The 19,758-nt window shown below is 41.2% G+C and overlaps 1 protein-coding gene across 2 annotated transcripts in view; it reads left to right on the top strand.

Annotated features, from left to right (window-relative positions):
• Positions 1-15,912, top strand: part of RAI14 (retinoic acid induced 14) — a 122,792-nt gene extending 106,880 nt beyond the window's left edge. The window contains exons 10-19 of one of the 2 annotated variants that reach the window (XM_032213562.1): positions 451-479; positions 1,718-1,807; positions 2,358-2,441; positions 4,317-4,374; positions 5,691-5,809; positions 7,901-9,442; positions 10,432-10,581; positions 12,121-12,186; positions 13,595-13,670; positions 14,001-15,912. In XM_032213562.1, coding sequence (XP_032069453.1) covers positions 451-479; positions 1,718-1,807; positions 2,358-2,441; positions 4,317-4,374; positions 5,691-5,809; positions 7,901-9,442; positions 10,432-10,581; positions 12,121-12,186; positions 13,595-13,670; positions 14,001-14,026 — 2,240 coding nt within the window. In that variant the 3' untranslated portion in view covers positions 14,027-15,912. Of the gene's footprint in view, positions 1-450; positions 480-1,717; positions 1,808-2,357; positions 2,442-4,316; positions 4,375-5,690; positions 5,810-7,900; positions 9,443-10,431; positions 10,582-12,120; positions 12,187-13,594 lie in introns of both variants that reach the window. The other variant, XM_032213563.1, reaches the window with a different exon arrangement.
• The last annotated feature ends 3,846 nt before the right edge of the window (positions 15,913-19,758 follow it).

The raw sequence follows: 19,758 nt of genomic DNA, 5'->3' as shown, positions 1-19,758 counted from the left end.
AAGCTGTTTTTCAGGCCACTGTCTGGCCTTTTGGGGACCATTTTCAAGCAGTTTGGGGGCTATTTTGGGGGGGGGCATTTTCAGGCTGTTTTTCAGACTGTTTTCAGGCCAGTTTTGGACTGTTTTCAGGCCATTTTGGGGGGCATTTTCAGGCTGTTTGTTGGGCAGTTTTGAGGCCATTTTGGGGGCAGTTTTCAGGCTGTTCTTTGGTTTTTTTCCTTTTTGACCCCAAAATGGCCCAAAAAACGGCCTGACAACGGCCAAAACCAGCCAAAAAACAGGCATGCACATGCCAGCCAGCTGGTCTTCGGGGCTCTGGCGCACACACATGCATGCACATTCCAGTTTGGCCACTCTGTGCCGCAAAGGTTCGCCATCAGCGGCTTAGGGTGTTGGTTTATGTGTCTTAGCTATCTCAATCAATTTAAATGGAGTCTTTCTTTTCCACAGATGCCAAGTCACCAATCAAGTCAAAGCAGGTAAAAAAGAAAGAAAGAAAGAAAGAGAGTGGCTTAATAAAGATAAATTTTACGTTTAGCATAAACAAATGCCTAAGAATTAAAATTATGCTGAAAAATTATTTGTAGCTTTATAGAGCTTTGGGAAATTTACCCAACGTGTGTGTTAAATGATTGTGTGAGTCTCCCATCTCTCAGTCAAAATGGGACAGTTTCACTGGAACTGGCAAAAGAAGCAGCCTAGGCATTTAACCATCTTTTGCGGCTGGAAGATCCTTATTGTAGATTTTCCACGCTGTGAAAGTTTTGTGGAAGACTTGGGATATGTAGAAGTCATCCTTTTGAAGAAGGCTGTTTTAACCCATTTGGACTTTATTACCCATTTGTAATAAAGTTGGGGAAAAAAACCATATTCTAATCTCCTTGCAGTCAAGCTGGAGGAGGAAGCAGAATGGGAGTTTCACACTTGTTCACATAACAAATAAACTATAATCCACTTGGCTTAATGATGCTTAGAAACCATTTCAATGTAACAAGCCTAAAGTCCTGAAGCACCTCCTCAAGCTTTATTGGCTTTCAGGGACGTATTTGAACAATTGTAAAAAGTTGCAGGAAATGGTCTTGTTTGCTTTGAAAGTCAGGTACAGCTTCTAAAATTGGGCTGGTATCAGTTACATCCAATTGTGGCATTTATAAATTATTGGTTTGCTATGTTGAGTTCCTCCATTCCTATTTCATGAATTCCAAATTTACAAAAGGCTTGGAAGGCAGGTAGGCAGAAATGGAAGAAGATGGTGGGTGATACTGATGATTTGGACTGCAGAATGTTCCAGTTATATATTTTGCATAGATATAGATATAAATAAAAGCAGAATGATCCAAGAGACTCCACAAATTTTTTTTTTAAAAAGGCTCAGGAACAGAATTGAAAGGATATAGTCTGTCTGTCTCTTTCTATCTGTCCTGGACAGACAAGGCAGGGATCAGGAGGTTTGACAAATGGCTTGAAGCTGTGAATAGCCTCTGAAAACATGGCCCAGTAGGGAGGGGTGTGCCTTTATTGACTTCATCGAAATGCACAGAGGCCTGAATTTAAAAAGGAAGCAGGATGAGCTCATGCTCAAGCATGTGTCACATCCTCACAGCAGTAAGGCAAGGCGTGAATGTGTGTGCGTTTTTAATGTCGTTGAATAACTTGTTAACACAATCCTTACTAACAAACTAACAGACCTCCCTTTTCTGGCCTGTGAAACTTCCAGCATGATCAAGCCTCTAAATTAAGTTCAGAAAGAAGTGGAACTCCAAAAAAACGCAAAGCCCCTCCACCTCCTCCCATCAGCCCTATCCAGGTAAACAACCAAGTCCAGCTTGAACGGGTTGCTATGTATAGAGAGGGAGGGGTGGTGGAGGAATGTCCTGTTGGGGATTGATCTGGTTAAATTTGCTTGGTGCAAATCCCTCTCTCTCTTTTAAATATGTGAGTCTCATGTATCATGAGTGAATTCTCATCAGAATAGAAATAGGACGGCCTGTTGTTGTGGGGGGGGGGGAATCACACATTAATTGGTACTTTGCAGAGAGAGAGAGCAGTTGAGATGGGACAGGAATCTAAGTTTAGACTACGGGAGCTTATAAGAGTGCTATTGGCTTGCCTTTTAACCATCAGCTGAAGTTTGCTCTTAGACATGCATAAGCAGCTTTGCACATGGGAGCCCATGGCATTTTAACCAAAAGTTTAATATTAAACCGAGTGGTTGCTCAGGCGATTGTTTGACTGCATGCCTGCTACCGACAAACAATGAGGGCTGTCTAGTCCTGCTTATCTCCAACTAACAGAGAATGATGACTTCTGTGAGCCAGAGGAAGTTTGTGTCCCTAAAATGCATCCATCTCTTCCAGCTTGCTGACCGTTCTTCATCGCAGGCAACAACTTCAACCCCAGCATCTGGGAAAAGCCAGCTCTTCGCCCAACAAGGATCCAAGGTATAACTGGCTGGTTATTTTTTCAGTCTTGCTTGAGAAGGAAATATGAACATTGCCCTGTTTGTAGGGCGGCCTCTCCTATTGGGCTTTCCAGATATATTGGTTGCCCCCTAGGAGTGAGTTGTGTGCTCAGCATATTTGAGGAACACCTGATTGTGGAATGCTGTTGTAGAGGATTGAGCGATGTGAAAGAGTATTTACCATATTTTTCGGTATATAGGACACACCCTTTTCCCTCAAAAAAAGAGGCTGAAAATCTGGGTGTGTCTTATACACGGAATACAGCATTTTTTGCCTCCAGAAACCCCGCCCCCTTCACCAAAATGGCCGTGCATAGCCTTTAGGAGGCTTTCAGAGTGCTCCTGGGTGCTGGGGAGGGCAGAAATGAGCGAGAAATGGACCATTTTTTGCTCAGTTCCCCCCCAAGTTCCCAGGAGCACTCTATAAGCCTCCTAAAAGCTATGCATGCCCTTTTTAAAAAAAAAAAACCCAGGCCGTTTTTTTTTTGGGGGGGGGGGTCTGCAGAGTGCAAAAACTTTTTTTTAATTTGCCTCTTCAAAATCCTGGTGTGTTTTATACTCCAAAAAATACAGTAATTAGCTCAAGTTGGGGAGACGTTTGCTGTTGTGCAAGGCGCCTGCACAGAAATAGATAAAAGTAGAGAATTCTAGTCTCCAGTAGACTCTGAAATGTTACCTGTCCATGAAGTTAAATGAGTCACTTAAGGCTACAATGGGACATTACCTGTGGGAGGATGGCCACACATCAAATGGGCTAATGGAATTTCCTTCAAAGGGGCACTAATGACAACATCCACTGCACAAATCCATGTGAATTCACAACATGTGGCTTAGCTAAGAGCAAGAAGCATCCCAAGTATTTTTAATCAGCTGGCTTTTAAGATTACTTTGGCTAGCATATTTCCTCCGGCAGTGAAAAAAAAAAAAAAAAATTAAAGTGACATTTTGTCTAAATAATGTTGCTTACTAAGCAATGAATTTTACACTTTCTTCGTTTTCTTCTACACTTTTCCTTGCCAATTTTGTCGTTATTTATTGAAAGCACTTCTACCCCAACTTTGTCTACTAAATATCCAAGATATTTAGCTGAAGTACATAAGAACGGCCCGTCCAACCCATTCACCAATGCAATGCAAAGAACTCCATTGGTCACTGCTTTGGTTCTAGATGTAAATTGGGGCGCTGGTTGTCATCTTTAAACCTCTAAATGGCCCAGGACCCGGCTAAGGCCCAATAAGATCTAGTAGGGAGGTTATTCTTTGAGCCTCATCTCTGCAGAGTCTTAGCATCAGAGACCACCAAGATACTGTATATTCTTTGCACTGCTGCCTCCCTCCTTTGGAACTGTGTTTCTGTCAACATCAGATTAGCACCAACCCTGCTGAGCACTTGCTAAATCTCTGGCTATTTTGGAAAGTTTAGGAGTGGTAGAACGGTGAATCCCCATCCCGTAGTAGGTGATTGGTTATTAACTGAGAGTTGTTACTCAGCAAGATGAAAGTGATTATTGTTGTAATAATTGTTTGTTTTGAGTCCATTTATAGTTATTTAATCTTTTCTTATGATATTGAAATGTGAGCTTCTTAGAGACGTCTCAAGACTGAAATGGTACATAAACTTTAAATAAAAAAACAGCAACTAAATTATAGCAAACAATTTATGATGTGTAGATATGTGTACATGTAATCAGTCAAACATCTGCCACTTTACCAATTATTGTTGAAAAGATGGTTTTATGGTTGTTTATTTCAAGTGGAGCATTCCACTTGAAAGATATTTGAGCTTATTAATGAGTAGTTTGGTGGGACTTGCTTCTTGTTTTTAATCCAATCATGGTTTATTTGTCTTTCAACAGGAAGACACCAGTGCTATTCACTCTGATTGCAAAGATGGGTTAAGTGAGAGCACTGCAGGTAAAGTGGAAGGAAAGGTGTGAGGGTGATTTTCTCCATTTCTTTCTATGGTTAAAGTTTCCTTCTAAAAACCAAACTCTTAATATTGTTACTGTACATCATGTGCTATGGCCATAGTAGAATTAACCTTTGCCATTTCTCTGCAAGTAGGCACTGTTTGTGTTGACTCCTTTTGTCATGACAACTCTATGGAAGGATTCCATTATTTCCCCATAGACTTTATTGATTTAAGTTGGTTTGGTTCTTGGACTCTCCCCTGTTTGAATTCCTAAATGTCACTGAGTGTGCCTTCCCAACCAAGGATTGCCAACAAAAGTGGGTATAGTCTAGGCGATGGTTTTCCCAGTTGCAATGTACGGCTATGAAAGTTGGACCATAAGGAAGGCTGAGGGCCAAAGAATTGAAGCCTTTGAACTATGATGCTGGAGAAGACTCCTGCAAGTCCCTTGGACTGCAAGGCAATCAAACCAGTCAGTCCAAGAGGAGATCAAAACTGATTGCTCTTTAGAAAGCCACATCCTGAAGATGAAATTCAAATACTTTGGCCACCTAATGAGAAGGAAGGACTCACTGGAGAAGAGCCTAATGCTGGGAACGATTGAGGGCAAAAGAAGAGGGGGGATGACAGAGAATGAGGTGGTTGGATGTAGTCACCAAAGCAGTCAACGTGAGCTTGAATGGACTCAGGAGGATGGTAGAGGACAGAAAGCCCTGGAGCAACGTTGTCCATGGGGTTGCGATAGGTTGGACACAACTTCACAACTGAGAACAACAAACCAAGGACCATTAAACAATTGAGCTTGTAGAAGAAAGAATAGAGGTCCTGGAGTCAAAGTACTAAAACTGAAATTGTTTTGATTTTTAATTTATATCATTTAGCTTAAATTAAAATTAAGTAGACTGAATGCCATTAATATGAGTGCACTCATAATTTGCTCCTGTCATAATTTTATGTTATAATTTGACACTAAAACTAAATTCCAATTTAGTATGCTCTCTCTTAGCTTAGCTTCAACTCCAACAACAACCTGTTGTTTTACCCGAGTTTACTTTTCTAGAATTTTTTGGTGGTGGTGGTGTCTCAAAGTCATAGATTTCAGATTTATAGATTTCCAGATTCATATAGTTCATTAAAATACTTTCCAGAAGCTCTAACTGCCAAACAGTTTTGTGAGACTTTGCAAAAATTGATTAGCTAGTAAAAGATAATTGTCTATTTTCACTTTAAAGGTTTGCTAAGTAGATGTTATAGAATTGTAGCCGCATTGAATATTCAAATCATATATGTGCTTTTTTCCCCTTTTCTTTTTTTAAAGGTGCTAATAGTATATTGGATGTGAGTTCAGGAATAGAACAGCAAGATTTACTCATGATGTTGCAAGGAAAAGTTGCTTCTTTAACATTACAAAATAAGAAATTGCAAGAAAAACTTCAGGTATTTGTTCAGCAATAGCTTCTAGTGGCACAAAACTGGTGTCTTCAACAAAGGATGTCAGTGCTGCAATCAAAAAATATTAAACTGAAATCTGAAGGATACAAAATGAATTTGTGCAGCTGATTTAAGAAATTATATGGGATTGGAAAAAAATTCTGATCCATCAGTTGGTCCATACAACAAATGGAAGCCAAATCAGAGTTCCTCTAGTAAAGCCCCCATTCCCTCCCTGACAAATAACCCACAATTATGGATTATTTGTGTATATCAGGGGTGTCAAATTCAATTTCATTGAGGGCCACATCAGGGTTGTGTTTGACCTTGGGGGGTGGGGGTGGGTGGGAGGGGCATGGCCAGCTTGATATCACTCCTGTCGGGGGCGATGGTGCCTGTGGTGGCCTGAGCACTCTGTCAGCCAAAACGGGCTCCCAAGCTCCATTTTTGGCTGCGATGGCCTCCTGCAGCGGTCCCCCTGAACTTCCTTTTCAGTGGCAGAGGGCTACAGAAGGCTGTCGTGGCTGAAAACGGAGCCTGGGAGGGCCGCGCATGGCCCTCCCGAGTTCCATTTTTGCTGGCAGAGGCACTATCGGCCGGTCTCTTGCTCTTTCCAGGGTGACCCCATGGGCCAGATTTAAGCACCCGTGGGCTGGATCCAGCCCCCAGGCCTTGAGCTGGTGTATATGATTCATGTCACCCTTTTCTTTCTGAAAAGCAGAAGGTAGCTTGGGTGAGAATCTCCTTTCATATTGCCCTTACAACAACAAAGAGCTGAGAGAGAGAGAGACTGTTTGGCTCAAAAATCATCCAGTGAGCTTCCTTGGCTGAGGTTGGGCATGGGCTTGAACTTGGATCTCTCCAGTCCATATTGACACCTTTACTACTACCCACACTGGGGCAACTCTTCTCCATTCTCTGTGCAACTGCAAGTGGAAAGCAAATGGATGCTTACTTGCTCCTACAGAGAGGAAGCATTTTTCTCCATGAAGCAAGTAGCTTGAAAATCATCCTTTTCCGCCCCGCCCTGCAAAGAGAAATTCATTTTCCTCTGTTAGACCAAGCAGAAGCAGCATCTCTTTCCTTTTAGCAACATGGAGATAAGTGCTCCATGCAAGATCCGGTGGGAGAAACTAGGTCCTCTACTTTGGCATCCACATGTTCGTTTCCTTTCTATGCACTAGCAGATATATTGCTTCTCTCTACTACTTCATGGAGAAACACAGGGCGGATATACTGTATTTTTCAGACCTATAAGACACACCTAGATTTACAGGACAAAAACAAGAAAAAAATAGTTTGTGGCCTCCACGTGTTCATGTTTTTGCCCTCCCTGGCCCCCAGAAGCACTCTGCAGTGCTCCACGTGGCCTGTTTTCAACAAAAAAACCAGGCCCATTTTTGCCAAAACGCACTCGTTTTTGGCCTTCAGAATGCTTCTGGGGGCCGGGGAGGGTGAAAACGAGATGCACAGAAGGCTGTCGCGGGTTTGGGAGCCCAAAAATGGACCCATTTTGGCAAAAACGGGCCATGAGGAACACTGCAGAGGGCTTCTAGGGGCTGGGTAGGGTGAAACTGCAACACGCAGAGGGTTCGGGAGGCCAAAAATGCCCATATTCGGTCTATAAGACGCACCTAAATTTTCACCCACTTTTGTAGAGGGGAGAAAGTGCATCTTATACTCCGAAAAATACGGCATGTGTTTTTGTGTCTTGGGGTAGGTGACTTAGCCTTATTAAAAGCCCACCATGACATCACCTGGAACACATTCAGATTCCATCCCCTCTTCTGTGTCCTCATGTTTGTGGTTTAGGCAGTCAGTATCGTTATCGTCAGTCTGATTCTGAAATCAGAAATACAATCCAGACTGCATTGGAAATGGGAACTCTTGGGACCAGCCACACCACAACATCATCCTTCTGGCAGAAGCAGAGGGGTGAAGGGAGAGGTTTGCTGGTTGAATGGAAATCCAATGTTGACCCAGTAATGATCAAAGAGGGGAGGGAAAAATGTAGCTCCTTGTCTTCTGGATGGGGAAGGAATTCTTGGATTACATTGAAATTAGATTGTGAAATACTGCCCTCTTCTGTCTCTGCAGGCAAGGACCTTCAAAACAGAAGATACCGACACTACAATGGAGTCTTCTTGTTCCACAAACACAGAATTTGGTGCTTTGACTAATAGGCTGAGTGAAGACTCAACAGTAGCAGCCGAGGAGATAAGCACATCTCCTCTGATTCTGGCACAGGCTCGGGAAGAAGCAGGCCTTAATGAATTAAAAATTAAACAGTTACAAGAAAGTTTAGAAGAAGTCCAGAAGAGACTAGATAGTTCGGAAGCAAAGAGATTGCACTTGGAGTCACAGCTTCAGTCTACTGTGCTGGAGGAGGGGAGTCCTTTGTTAAACAGCTCCGAAATTTCAGAGAATGGCACCGACCTCAGCCAGAAACTCAAAGAATCTCAACTCAAATACGAAGAAGCGGTGAAGGAGATGCTGCATGTCCAGAGACAAATGAAACTGGACCTGGTAACTTCAGAAAGCAAAGAGCCCAACCTGCAGGAGGTCAAAACGACCTGTGAAGAAGTTGAGCTCCTGAAGGAGAAGCTGAAGAAAGCTCAAGAAGATGATGAAATGCTGAAAGTGAAGGTGAAGGAACTAGAAGTAAAGCTGGAAGAAAGGGAGAGAAATGCAGCTGGTATCGTGTCTGTGGAGGAATGTGAGGAGATGAAGAAGTCTTATTGTTCAGTCATTGAAAATATCAACCAGGAAAAGATGTTGCTGATTGAGAAATATAAGGAAGGACAGGACAAAATCAAAAAGCTTCAAGACAGGCTGAAGGCTCAGATGGAATTAGGGCAGAGTGATGAAGCTGAAGAGGTGAAGGATGCCAAGAACCAAATGATCAACGAACTCAACAGGCAGGTTAGTGAACTTTCTCAAATGTACAAAGAAGCCCAGGCAGAACTTGAAGATTGCAGGAAGAAAAGCACTCCAGAAGATCTGAGTTCAGGATACATACCTCTGGAGGAATATGAGAAGCTAATGGAGGCCACCGTCTCACAGAGAGAGCAAGCAGAACAGGCTTTGTTGGAAATGAAGACACAGTACACCAACGTGCTGAGTGAAATGACACAACTCCAGAACTTGGTTGACACTCAAAAGAAGAATTCTGTCTCCCTCACAGAACATCTTCAAGTAGTTACTGCTCTCCAGGCCTCAGTGAATGAAGTGGAAGAAGAAATAAATGCACTCAAAGAGCAGATCCTTCAAAAAGAGAGTGAAGTGCAGCGTCTGCAGAAGGAGTTGTTAGAAGAAGAAGCTGCGGTGTGTGAAGCCATGGTGCCTAGAGTATTGTACGAAGAGCTTCGGACTTCTTCAGAAAATGAGGTCAACTCCTTGTCATCCAAACTGAAGGATCTGTTGAAGGAGAAGGACACTTTGTCTGCTGATCTTGCCCAGTTGAGGAAGGAGATCACCCAGGTGAAGGGGGAGAAGGAGAACCTCCAAGCTCTTCTCCAAGCCAAGGAAGAAGAAATCAAAGGACTACTTCATCAATATCACAAGTCTCAAGAAGAACTCCTCAAAATGAAAAAAGCTTCTGAGAGTGCCTTAAAAATGGATGAAGACAAAGATAAAAAGGTTAGTTGTTCTGATATCCCTATCGGGATTGGCTGGGTTTCCCGTGGTCCAAATGCGCCCCCCGAAAGCATCTTCATCCACTGATTACTTGAAAGATATTACTGCGCTAGATTCGTCATTGCCCGTGGTGGGATTCAACCGGTGTAACAGCTCATTCGCTGAGCATGCACGCCAAACACACGTTCCCCGCGTGTGCAGTGCCTTTGAAAACAGTTCAAAAACTTACCTTCTACTGCAGCCCTGGTGAGTAAAACAGCTGAGGCGCAGGAATCCGCTCTGCTGCGCCTATCAACTGGGTTTCAAACAAAGGGAATATAGGTCAGTATAAAGCAGGGGAAAGTGGGTGGGCCCACCTGATCGTTGGAGCGAACTGGTTCCCTCTCAGCTGATTGTCGGAGCTGCCATTTCGCCCAAACTGGTCCAAACCGGCTGAATCCCACCCCTTGTCATTGCAGAATCCTGGCCTAGGCTCAATTCCTTTGGCTTTTTTATCTGTTCCCAATAACAGAATCATGATGTAAATGCAGAAATGGTTTCCTATGTTCCAAGATGGTTTTTGTACAGTATCTCTTGCATGAAGTTATTTTAGGGAGTTTGAAGAAATAGTCCTTCATCTCCCTGTGTGGGTTTTTTTTTTTAATAGAAAAATCAGGCTGCAAAAGGTGATTGGTGCAACCATCATCAATACATGCCAGTTGCCAAGCTCTCCTTATCATGTGACCCAGGTGGGGATGGATGCAGTAATGTCTATAAGCATAAGGACCCGTTGTCACTTTTTTCAGTGCTGCTGTAACTTCAGACAGTCATTAAACAAATGGTTGTAAGTCGAGGGCTACCTTTGCATTATGATTAAACGTACCACCTGAATCAAAATGATGGTGATGACGAAGGCTGTTTTCCCACCTTTAAAGCAAAAACTCACCAGTGTCAGGACTTGGATGTACTCTGGAATAATGAAGGGGTTTTTTTTTCCTTTTATCCTTTTATAGATAACAGACATGTCTAAGGAAGTTACCAAGTTAAAGGAAGCATTGAACAGTCTTTCCCAGCTGTCTTACTCAACTGGTACACCTAAACGACAAAGTCAGCAGCTGGAGCTGTTACAGCAGCAAGTGAAGCAGTTACAGAACCAACTGGCTGTAAGTTTATAACTTCCTTATGTACACAATTGCATATTTTTGTAGTTGGGGACCAGGATTCTCCTTGGGATGAAACCAAGGGTCAAATCTACTTACCTTCGCTACCCGTTGGCAAATGTGAACGTGTGCGCCTTGCTCAAACGCACCACCTTCGCATATGTGCAGGACTTTCCAGGCATCCACGGTGCCAAAAACGGAGGTGGTGACGTCCGGGTGGGTGGGCAGAGCCTGCTACCAAGGGCGCCTGCAAAGGTAAGCAGAACAGAGGGGGGGGGGAATCCGCTGTGCCATTGATTTAGATTAGCTAGAAAACAGGAAATTCTGTGCTTCACAGCTGATCGTTGGAAATACTGGCTTGCCTGAACTAGGTTTTTTTTTTACTATTGGTTTGGGCGAACTGGTCCAAACCAGTAGCATTTCACCCCTGGATGAAAGTGAATACAAATACTCCTTGTTTTTTTATTGTATAGGTAGTCCTTGACTTATGACCACAACTGAGCTCAAAATTTATGTCGTTAAGTGAGACATTTGCTAAGTGAACTTTGCTTCATTTTATGACCTTTTATGCCACAGTTGTTAAGCAAAGCCCTTCAGTTGTTAAGTTAGTAACATCGTTGTTAAGTGAAGCTGGTTTCGCCCTTCACTTTGCTTCTCAGAAGGGGGCAAAAAGGGGATCGTATACGCCGAGGACACTGCAAAGGTCAGAAGTATTGCCACGTATCTGCAATTTGATTTCATCTTGGGGATGCTGCAAAGGTCATAACTGTGAAAAATGGTCATGTCCCTTTTTTCATTGCCATTGTAATTTTGAATGGTCACTAAATGAACTCTTGTCAGTCAAGGACTACCTTTAATTGAGTCTGGAATTACAGTTGTAAGCTGTGCTGGTTGTTAAGCAGATCCGATTTTTCTTGCGGCAGTCATTAAGTGAATCGGTGTGATTGTTCAGTGGTTGTTAAATAAACAACATAGTCATTAAATGAATCCATTGTCCGCAATGGACCTTTTTTGCAGGAAACCAAAACAGGGCGTGAAGGGCCCCGTGTGCATCCCCCACCTCCCTCTTTTCAACTTGGATGTCCTCTAGCACCCTGCTGGCCAAAATAGGTCACTGCAGGGGGTGGGCTGCATGCAGCCTTCCCCGCAGCCCATTTTGACTGGCAAAGTGCTGCAGGAGGTGTTCATCCCTTCTCTTCCCCCTTCCGGCCAACCTGTGGAGGAGAAGTACAGTGCTGATCCAGCCCTCGAAGAAATCCAGTTTGATACCCCTGCTGTAATCCAAACTATTTTCCATTTTGCTCAAACAAGTCTGGGATTCTTTCCCTAGGGTAGAAGCTGGGAATATCTGGGATATGGACAGAGGCAACTATGCCCTTGCATTGCTATCCTCAATGTACCTGTGGCAGATTATGGCTCGTGTGAATTAGTATCACTTTCCGTTTTACATTATCTTCTTAGACAACTACATCCATGTTCCATTAGAATTCTAGTGCATGCTTGTTCATTTGTTGATTGATCATCTTTTTTTTATTATTACAGGAAACAAAGAAGCAACATCAGGAGATAGTTTCTGTCTACAGAACACACCTGCTTTATGCAGTGCAGGTGAGAGGCTCTTTCCTTCAGTTCTCCTTGTATTTCTTTCAGGACCATCATCAGTTGGTTAAAGAAAGCTGTGGATTTGTATTTGTAGAGTTGTTGGTGCTCTATGAGTTTGGTTGGTTTTCTTTTCGCAGACATTTCATTACCCAACTAGGTAACATATTCAGTTTATGTAGGTAAACCTCCATCAGGGTACAGTTATCCTTTCTACATGAATGCCTACAACAGCAAGCCCCGTTGCACTGAAGGTGTTACCTAGTTGGGTAGTGAAGCATCTGCAAAGAAAACAACCAAGCTCACAGAGCACCCAGGACTCCACACTTCAACCCTGAGTTATAAATATTGTCTGGTGTTGATTATATTTGCATACGATTGTTAACAATGGATAGTACAGGAAATGGAAATCAATCTGAATAGAGCTGGAAGGGACCTTGGAGGTCTTCTAGTCCAGCCCCCTGCTCAAGCAGGAGACCCTATACTAAATCAGATAAGTACTCTTTTCTTAAAAACCTCCAGTGATGAAACACCCACAACATCTGAAGGCAAGCTATTCCACTGATGAATTGTTCTCACTGTTAGGAAGTTTCTCCTTAATTCCAGGTTGCTTCTCTCTTCGGTTAGTTTTCATCCATTGTATCTTGTCTTCTGGTGCTTTGGAAAAATAAGTTGATCCCCTCTTCTTTGTGGCAGCCCCTCAAATGCTGGAATACTGTTATCATGTCACTCTTAGTCTCCACTAGCCATACCCAGTTCATGCAATCATTCTTCATAGATTTTAGTCTCCAGGCCTTTAATCATCCTAGTTGCTCTTCTCTGCACTTTTTCCAAAGTCTCAACATCTTTTTCGCAATGTGACCAAAACTGGATGCAGTATTCCAGGTGTGGTCTTACTAAGGTTTATTAATACTAATAAATGCTTCAGGAAGACACATTGCGCAGAGCTGTTTTGTGAGAATGAATGTCTCTTCTAAGTTGGTCTGGCCAAATTGTTGTTAATGAGGGGTAACTGTAATTTGACTAAAGAAATATACGTAATCATTTTACCTGGAATGATTGAGTAAAGATTGCCATCTCAACGCATGTGTTTACAAAGGACAACATTTTGACCTGCGTAACAGAGTGACAAATGTTTATAATTGAGACCTTAGAGCAGTGTTTCTCAACCTTGGTGACTTTAAGCCCTGTGGACTTCAACTCCCAGAATCCCCCAGCCAGTCACTTAAAGTCACCAAGGTTGAGAAACACTGCCTTAGAGCATGATGATCCTAATATAAAATGAGTACTTGTTTTATTATAACAGTGCAGTAATGATTGTAATATTATAATACAATAATTAAGAATTTGGCTTAATGCTCTTTGCTCAAATATTATTAATATTGTTTGCCTTTACTGTTTTTCCTCCCCTCTCTAGGGCCAGATGGATGAAGATGTCCAGAAAGTGCTGAAACAGATTTTAACAATGTGTAAAAACCCATCACAAAAAAAAGGTGAAACTGTTTTTGTGGATCCCTGATTTTGCTGCTGATACAGAATTTGAAGCTCACCTTAGAAAGATTTCCAAAGTGCTAATTTTGCATCTTGGACATAAATGCAGAATTCTCCAGAGATATACAGTTTACTATAAATCAGGGATGATCAACCTCTGACCTTCAGTATTAGAAAGTGATTGTGTATTTTCTTGGATTATGATGAGTTGAGGCAAACTTTCACCATTTTGATTATAAAGCAGCTGCATCATTTGAGGTTGGAGGCAGAAATGAATTGTTCAATTCCTGGTTATTTTTAAATGGATAAAATTACCTTCTTTATATTTTTAGGCCTTCAGATGTCCAATATAACCTAGAAGCTAATCGTAAGGAAGACATCTTCACCTTGTTGTGTAAAGCCAGCTGCAGTGTTTTCTTTTTATTTATCAAGTAATTTATGGACTGCGAGAGCACCAGATTTGTCATATGTATTAAATAGATAACATAAAATATAGCCATATACCAAACAGGAATGGGGAACCATTGTCCTTTTATGACTTGTGGACTGCAACACCCAGAATTCCTGAGCCAGCATGGCTGGCTCAGGAATTCTGGAAGTTGAAGTCCACAAGTCATAAAAGGGCCATGGTTCCCCATCCCTGTACTAAAACAAGTAAATACTTCTGAAACAGCTGATTGCTAAAACCTCAGTTTCATTATCAGGCAGGAAATCAAACTATCTATGCAAAATTTTGCAGTTCTATTGGAAATAGAACTTAGAAGAGGGAAAAGGGTATTTCAAATTGCAAGCAAGGGATCTGATTGAATTCATGATGTTTACAGTGAGTTATCTTATCTCACAGTTCCAAACCTCACTTTTGTAAAGAAAATAAAAAAATCTTCTCTATGATATATTTTTACTGGCCCTCGAATTTAGAAAAGCCTTTATAATGAAATGTGTTTGCTATGTAATACTTTTTTGCGATAGACTTTAATAAGAATTTACGCAATTGCTTTCTTCGTTTTCTCCCTTTAACCCTCCCCCCTAATAAAATAGGTGGAAGTAGTCTACTCTCTCTAGAAAACTTGTACTGAAGTAGAACTGTCCATGTATTTTAGATATGTCATTGTTTTCTTTTCCAAAATGCTGTAACAATTAAAGCAGAGAAAAACCTGTTTCCCAGAAATGTTTGTTGCATTAAATGAATATGGTATAGGGATGATTCTACAAATTGCAATGGTGCCTAAAAATTGTTTGGCTGCTAAATTTTAGTAAAAATGAGTAATAGTTGTAATAGATATCCAGGTTAATAGCAACGTGAATGATGATAACTGGTAGTATTAGAGCAGCGTTACTCAGCCTTGGCACTTGAAGATGTACGGACTTCAACCATAATTTGCAAAGCTGGTTGGGGAATTCTGGGAGTGTGGAAGTCCACACAAGTCTTCAAAATGCCTTGTTGAGAAACACCGTATTAGAATATCATTTTGGGATAGCAAGAAGGAATATGTGATACTTTTTTGTCTTCTATTTTAAGGACATGTTTACACTGCTAATTGGTTTCTGGAATCAGTTTCAAAATAGTGTGATCAAATTTCAAACTAGTGTGAGCTTGCTAAGGATGTCATTTTATGGCAGAATATCACATCAATATAAGATTCCCAGGATTCAATTGATGAATGGTATAACTTGCAGAATTAAGTTGATTAAACAAATGTACACATCTAGTGTAAACACGAGCACTTGTATTTCAAAAACAGAGAGTGGATACCACATTTTTGAAAACTAGACCGCACTGATTAAAGTTTTTAAGCAGAATTTGTAAAATGAATAAATGCATCACTCCAGCTCTCTCTGGGTTAATCATAAATACCCCAAAATCTAAACAATGTATATTTTCCCTAAAGCAAAGAACCATTTTGTGTCTTTGGTGTATGGAATAACTTACTAATTATAAACAGCCTCACCCCTACAAAGATCCTCAGTGGCCTGTAATAAGTGGCAAGTAATTGTTCAGTGTCTCAGGGCTACCACATTCACCAGGCACTTACATAGTTCTCTCCTTTACTTTTTATTTTTCTGGTTGTTGTTGTTTTGAACAATGAGCAGAATTTTGAACTCCTGAATCTTTTTTTTTTCTTCTGTCTTTCTCAGTATTTGGATAATTAATTTGAGACAATATTTCTTCACACAGCACCTGTTTTAATACTTCAAGGGGGGTGGGGAAATTTTTGCAGCATTTACCAGCAAAACAAACAAAACACAATAACTCTTAACAGAGGCCAATAAACACTGCCAGGTGTAACACTTGGGGAACAGTTTTGTAGGTTTGCCTAACATTTTTATTTTGTTACATGTATTTATTACGATTATCCTTGTGGACACATTTTGAAATTGTATGCTATAGCATAGTAATAGTCCTTTGTACATTTACAGAAGTTTCCTTATTCAGCAAATAAAAAAGTTTTTTTTGGTCCATGTTTTTCATTTCTAGATCTTTTGTGTAATGCTTTATATTACTATACTTCAGAAGAACCAAGGGGAAATTTCTCCAAGGAACAAACTGAGATATTAGGAGGATTTGCAAAGGCCCTGATCAATCCACAACTATGTTTCTGCTGCCAATACAACTGATAGGCCCCATAAGATTGTAGATTGTAGATTACTTTATTTGTATGCCGCCCTTTTCCCTGAGGGGACTCAGGGCGGCTCACAATTCAAGGGGAGGGAAGGACAAACAAATTACAACATGAAGACAATACAGCGTTAAAAAACGCAACAGTCATACTATTCGAGTGGGGTTGAAGTCTTTAGCCCCAGGCCTGTCGGGACAGCCAGGTTTTAAGGGTACGCGGAAGGTCTGGAGGTTGGTGAGGGTACGAATCTCCACGGGGAGTTCGTTCCAAAGGGTCGGAGCAGCCACCGAGAAGGCTCTCCTCCGAGTAGTTGCCAGTCGACATTGACCGGCTGATGGGATTCGGAGGAGGCCTAATCTATGGGATCTTATTGGCCTAGTGGAGGTAATTAGCAGTAGGCGGTCTCTCAAGTACCCAGATCCAATACCATGAAGGGCTTGAAGAGAATATAGTGTAGCTCAGGGTCGAACTGTAGAATCCTTGGTTGTTTTCTTGCACACATTTCATTAGGAGCCCTGGTGGCGCAGTGGTTAGAATGCAGTATTGCAGGCTAACTCTTTCCACAGAGCGAGAAGTTCAATCCTGACCACCTCAAGGTTGATTCAGCCTTCCATCCTAGGTTGAGGTTGGTAAAATGAGGACCCAGATGTTTGAGGGCAATATACTGACTCTCTAAACTGTTTAGAGAGGGCTGTAAAGCACTATGAAGTGGTATGTAAGTCTAAGTGCTATTGCCCAATTAAGTAATGTCAGCATTTGAGTGGGTTGCTACTTGTGTATACGCAAGAGACGCTTAAGGAGTGAAGCAGGAAAAAATACCCTAATTAAGGAACTATCAAAGAGGGGATAAAACCACACCTCCACTAACACTGGCAAGGCAAGAGACTATAAATAGGGCTTAGTTTGATTAGATAAAGATCAAATATTCTTTCAGTCAGTTTGGCTCCTGGTTATTTCATAGACACATCCATATATTTTTCTTGTCTGTGATGTAGAAGATCTCAGCTACTGATGCTCTCAGAATTTTATTATTATTATTTTTAATTAATTTTCCAGTCTAGCCCATGGAACTGGGATTCCTGTTCCATCCAACTGCAAACTAGATTCAATCCTGCTTGGCTTTCTGAGGTCTTGAACCTGGTATGGTTCCAAGTTCTTGGCATTGCCATCCTCATTCTACAATCCATCTGTGCTTATAATTACTTAAAATGGATCCCGGGGTTAAATTGGAATAAATTGCAGCTTTAGCTCAAAATATGATAAAATCAAAATATAAAACAATTGATCAAGCATCGCGATTTCCTATTACCTTGCAAATGGACTTAGGCTTTTATTCATAGTTTCCTAGACAAAGTACATGGATTTTTTCATCTGCAGTTGGAAACCTGGAAACTAATATTCATTCAGCAGATCATTCCAGTTTGGAAGGATCTAATTTTTCACATTAGCCGTACTAGTTTGGGGAACTTATAATTCGACTTTTCATTCTTCAGAAAGACCTGTCGTATGGATGAGATGGAGAGGGTGGGGATTGGGGTCATATACTGCTTTGGTACAAAAGCCAACTATTGAATGTAAAGAACCAATGAGCAGATGACAAAGAATGGTTTTTCTTAAACAGCGCCCTCCGAATCAGTGTTTCTCAACCTTGCTGGCTGGGGAATTCTTGAAGTGGAAGTGCGCACATCTTCAAATTGCCAATGTTGAGAAACATTGCTCCAGATGTTCTGGTTCTGCTCTTCCCAGAATCCACTGTATACATGAAGAATGCTGGAATGGGATAGCTGGAATCCCAGCAATAATCTACCCTGAGTTGTCCTCAACATTTAAGTCACTCAGATCAGAGGTAGCATTCAGCCAGTTGTGGAAATCGTGGCTCTATGCCATCCTATTTAGGCACGTTTTCAAGCCGTGCACAGGCTTGCAAGCCGTGGGTCCGATTAAAGTGCATGCGCGGAGGACTGAGGACGTGCGTGGACGGGATGCACTCACATTTGTGAATCAGTATGGAAAGTAAGTGAATACCACCCGACTCAGATGTTCACCCTCCAATTTTTACCTAATCCATGTGGGAATATTACATACACATGGGACTTGGAGATGGGCTATGCATACTTAACTAGTGCTAGGAGGGGAATAAAGATGCAACATTCTACCCTGGTCATAGGTGTTATTTGGTTGGAGCTCTGCTTGTGGCTGAAAAGGAGGAACTGCAGGAAGAATGTTCCTGTCACCAGGGCAGTAAGAACAACGCTTGTGACCATGGCTACTGGACTGCTTGGGGTGTGGCCTTTGCTTGATCAAAAGTGATCCACTCAGGTTTCTGAAGCATGGAAGGCTGGTGTCTTTTCCTAAGATTTAAACCTGGGGTTAATTATATGCCCAACAACAGGGTTGATTCCTGAAAGGAAGACACTGGTTCATGGACAAAATATAAAGGTAAGATGTGGTCCTAGGTAAACCACATATTGTATTATAAAACCCAAATCTAGTATTGCTTCAATCCTTCAAATGTAGTAATACAGGTAGTCCTCGATTTACAACAATTGAGCCCCAAATTTCTGTGGCTAAGTGAGACCATTGTTAAGTGAGTTTGGGCCCATTTTACAACTTTTCTTGCCACCATTCTTGAGTGAATCATTGTATAATTAAGTTAGTAATTATCCCTTACTGGGATTCGAACCTGTGCTGTGCCAATAAGGGTATGGCTAGCTGATGAGAGCTAAATAGCTTGAAATAGATCTATACTAGTCTCCCTTTATTTATTTATCAACACAAATGTAACAAAGGCAACAGTAAAAAATATTGGGTTTCTGTCGTGATGGACTCTTGTGACGAGCCGATAGACAGATAATGGAAGCAGTTAGCTTCCTCCCATAATTGGGGCATACCAGGGGTTGTGACACTAAATAAATAAATATATATATATATATATATATATATATATATATATATATATATATATATATATATATATATATATATATATATATATATATATATATGTTATATTTGTGCTGATAAATAAATAAATAAATAAATAAAGGGGATATATATTAACACTATCTGACTGCAAACTAAGAAAGGTGTGATGCTTTTTGTTTGCTTGTGTGTTTGTTTTTTGAGGCTAGCAATCTCTTGCCTATTCTGGGACATTTGTATGTGACTCTCTTTGATAAGATCATGTCCATACATGCAATAAATACTACTTGTTGAAATTCCTTTTAGAACTTCTGGGCACTGTAGCTGAACATGCATGTTAAATTCCCATTACTGGAGAAGCTACTCTTTGCTATGCAATAATCATTATTATTTGCATGATTTATGTGAGGAATCTAGATGGATGGCCTCCACCCAGCTACTTTTGAAACTGTTCCAGCTCATTTGCGCCAAGCTTGTGGTGTGTTTATACCTGCATGCAAAAGAACTTAAATCAACCCAGTGCTGTTCTGGATATATTTTTAATTGCTTC

The sequence above is a fragment of the Thamnophis elegans genome, chromosome 3 (genome assembly GCF_009769535.1).
Source record: "Thamnophis elegans isolate rThaEle1 chromosome 3, rThaEle1.pri, whole genome shotgun sequence".
NCBI lineage: Eukaryota > Metazoa > Chordata > Lepidosauria > Squamata > Colubridae > Thamnophis > Thamnophis elegans.
The sequence above is the reverse complement of the archived record's forward strand: the minus strand, read 5'-3'. Positions and strand labels throughout refer to the sequence as shown.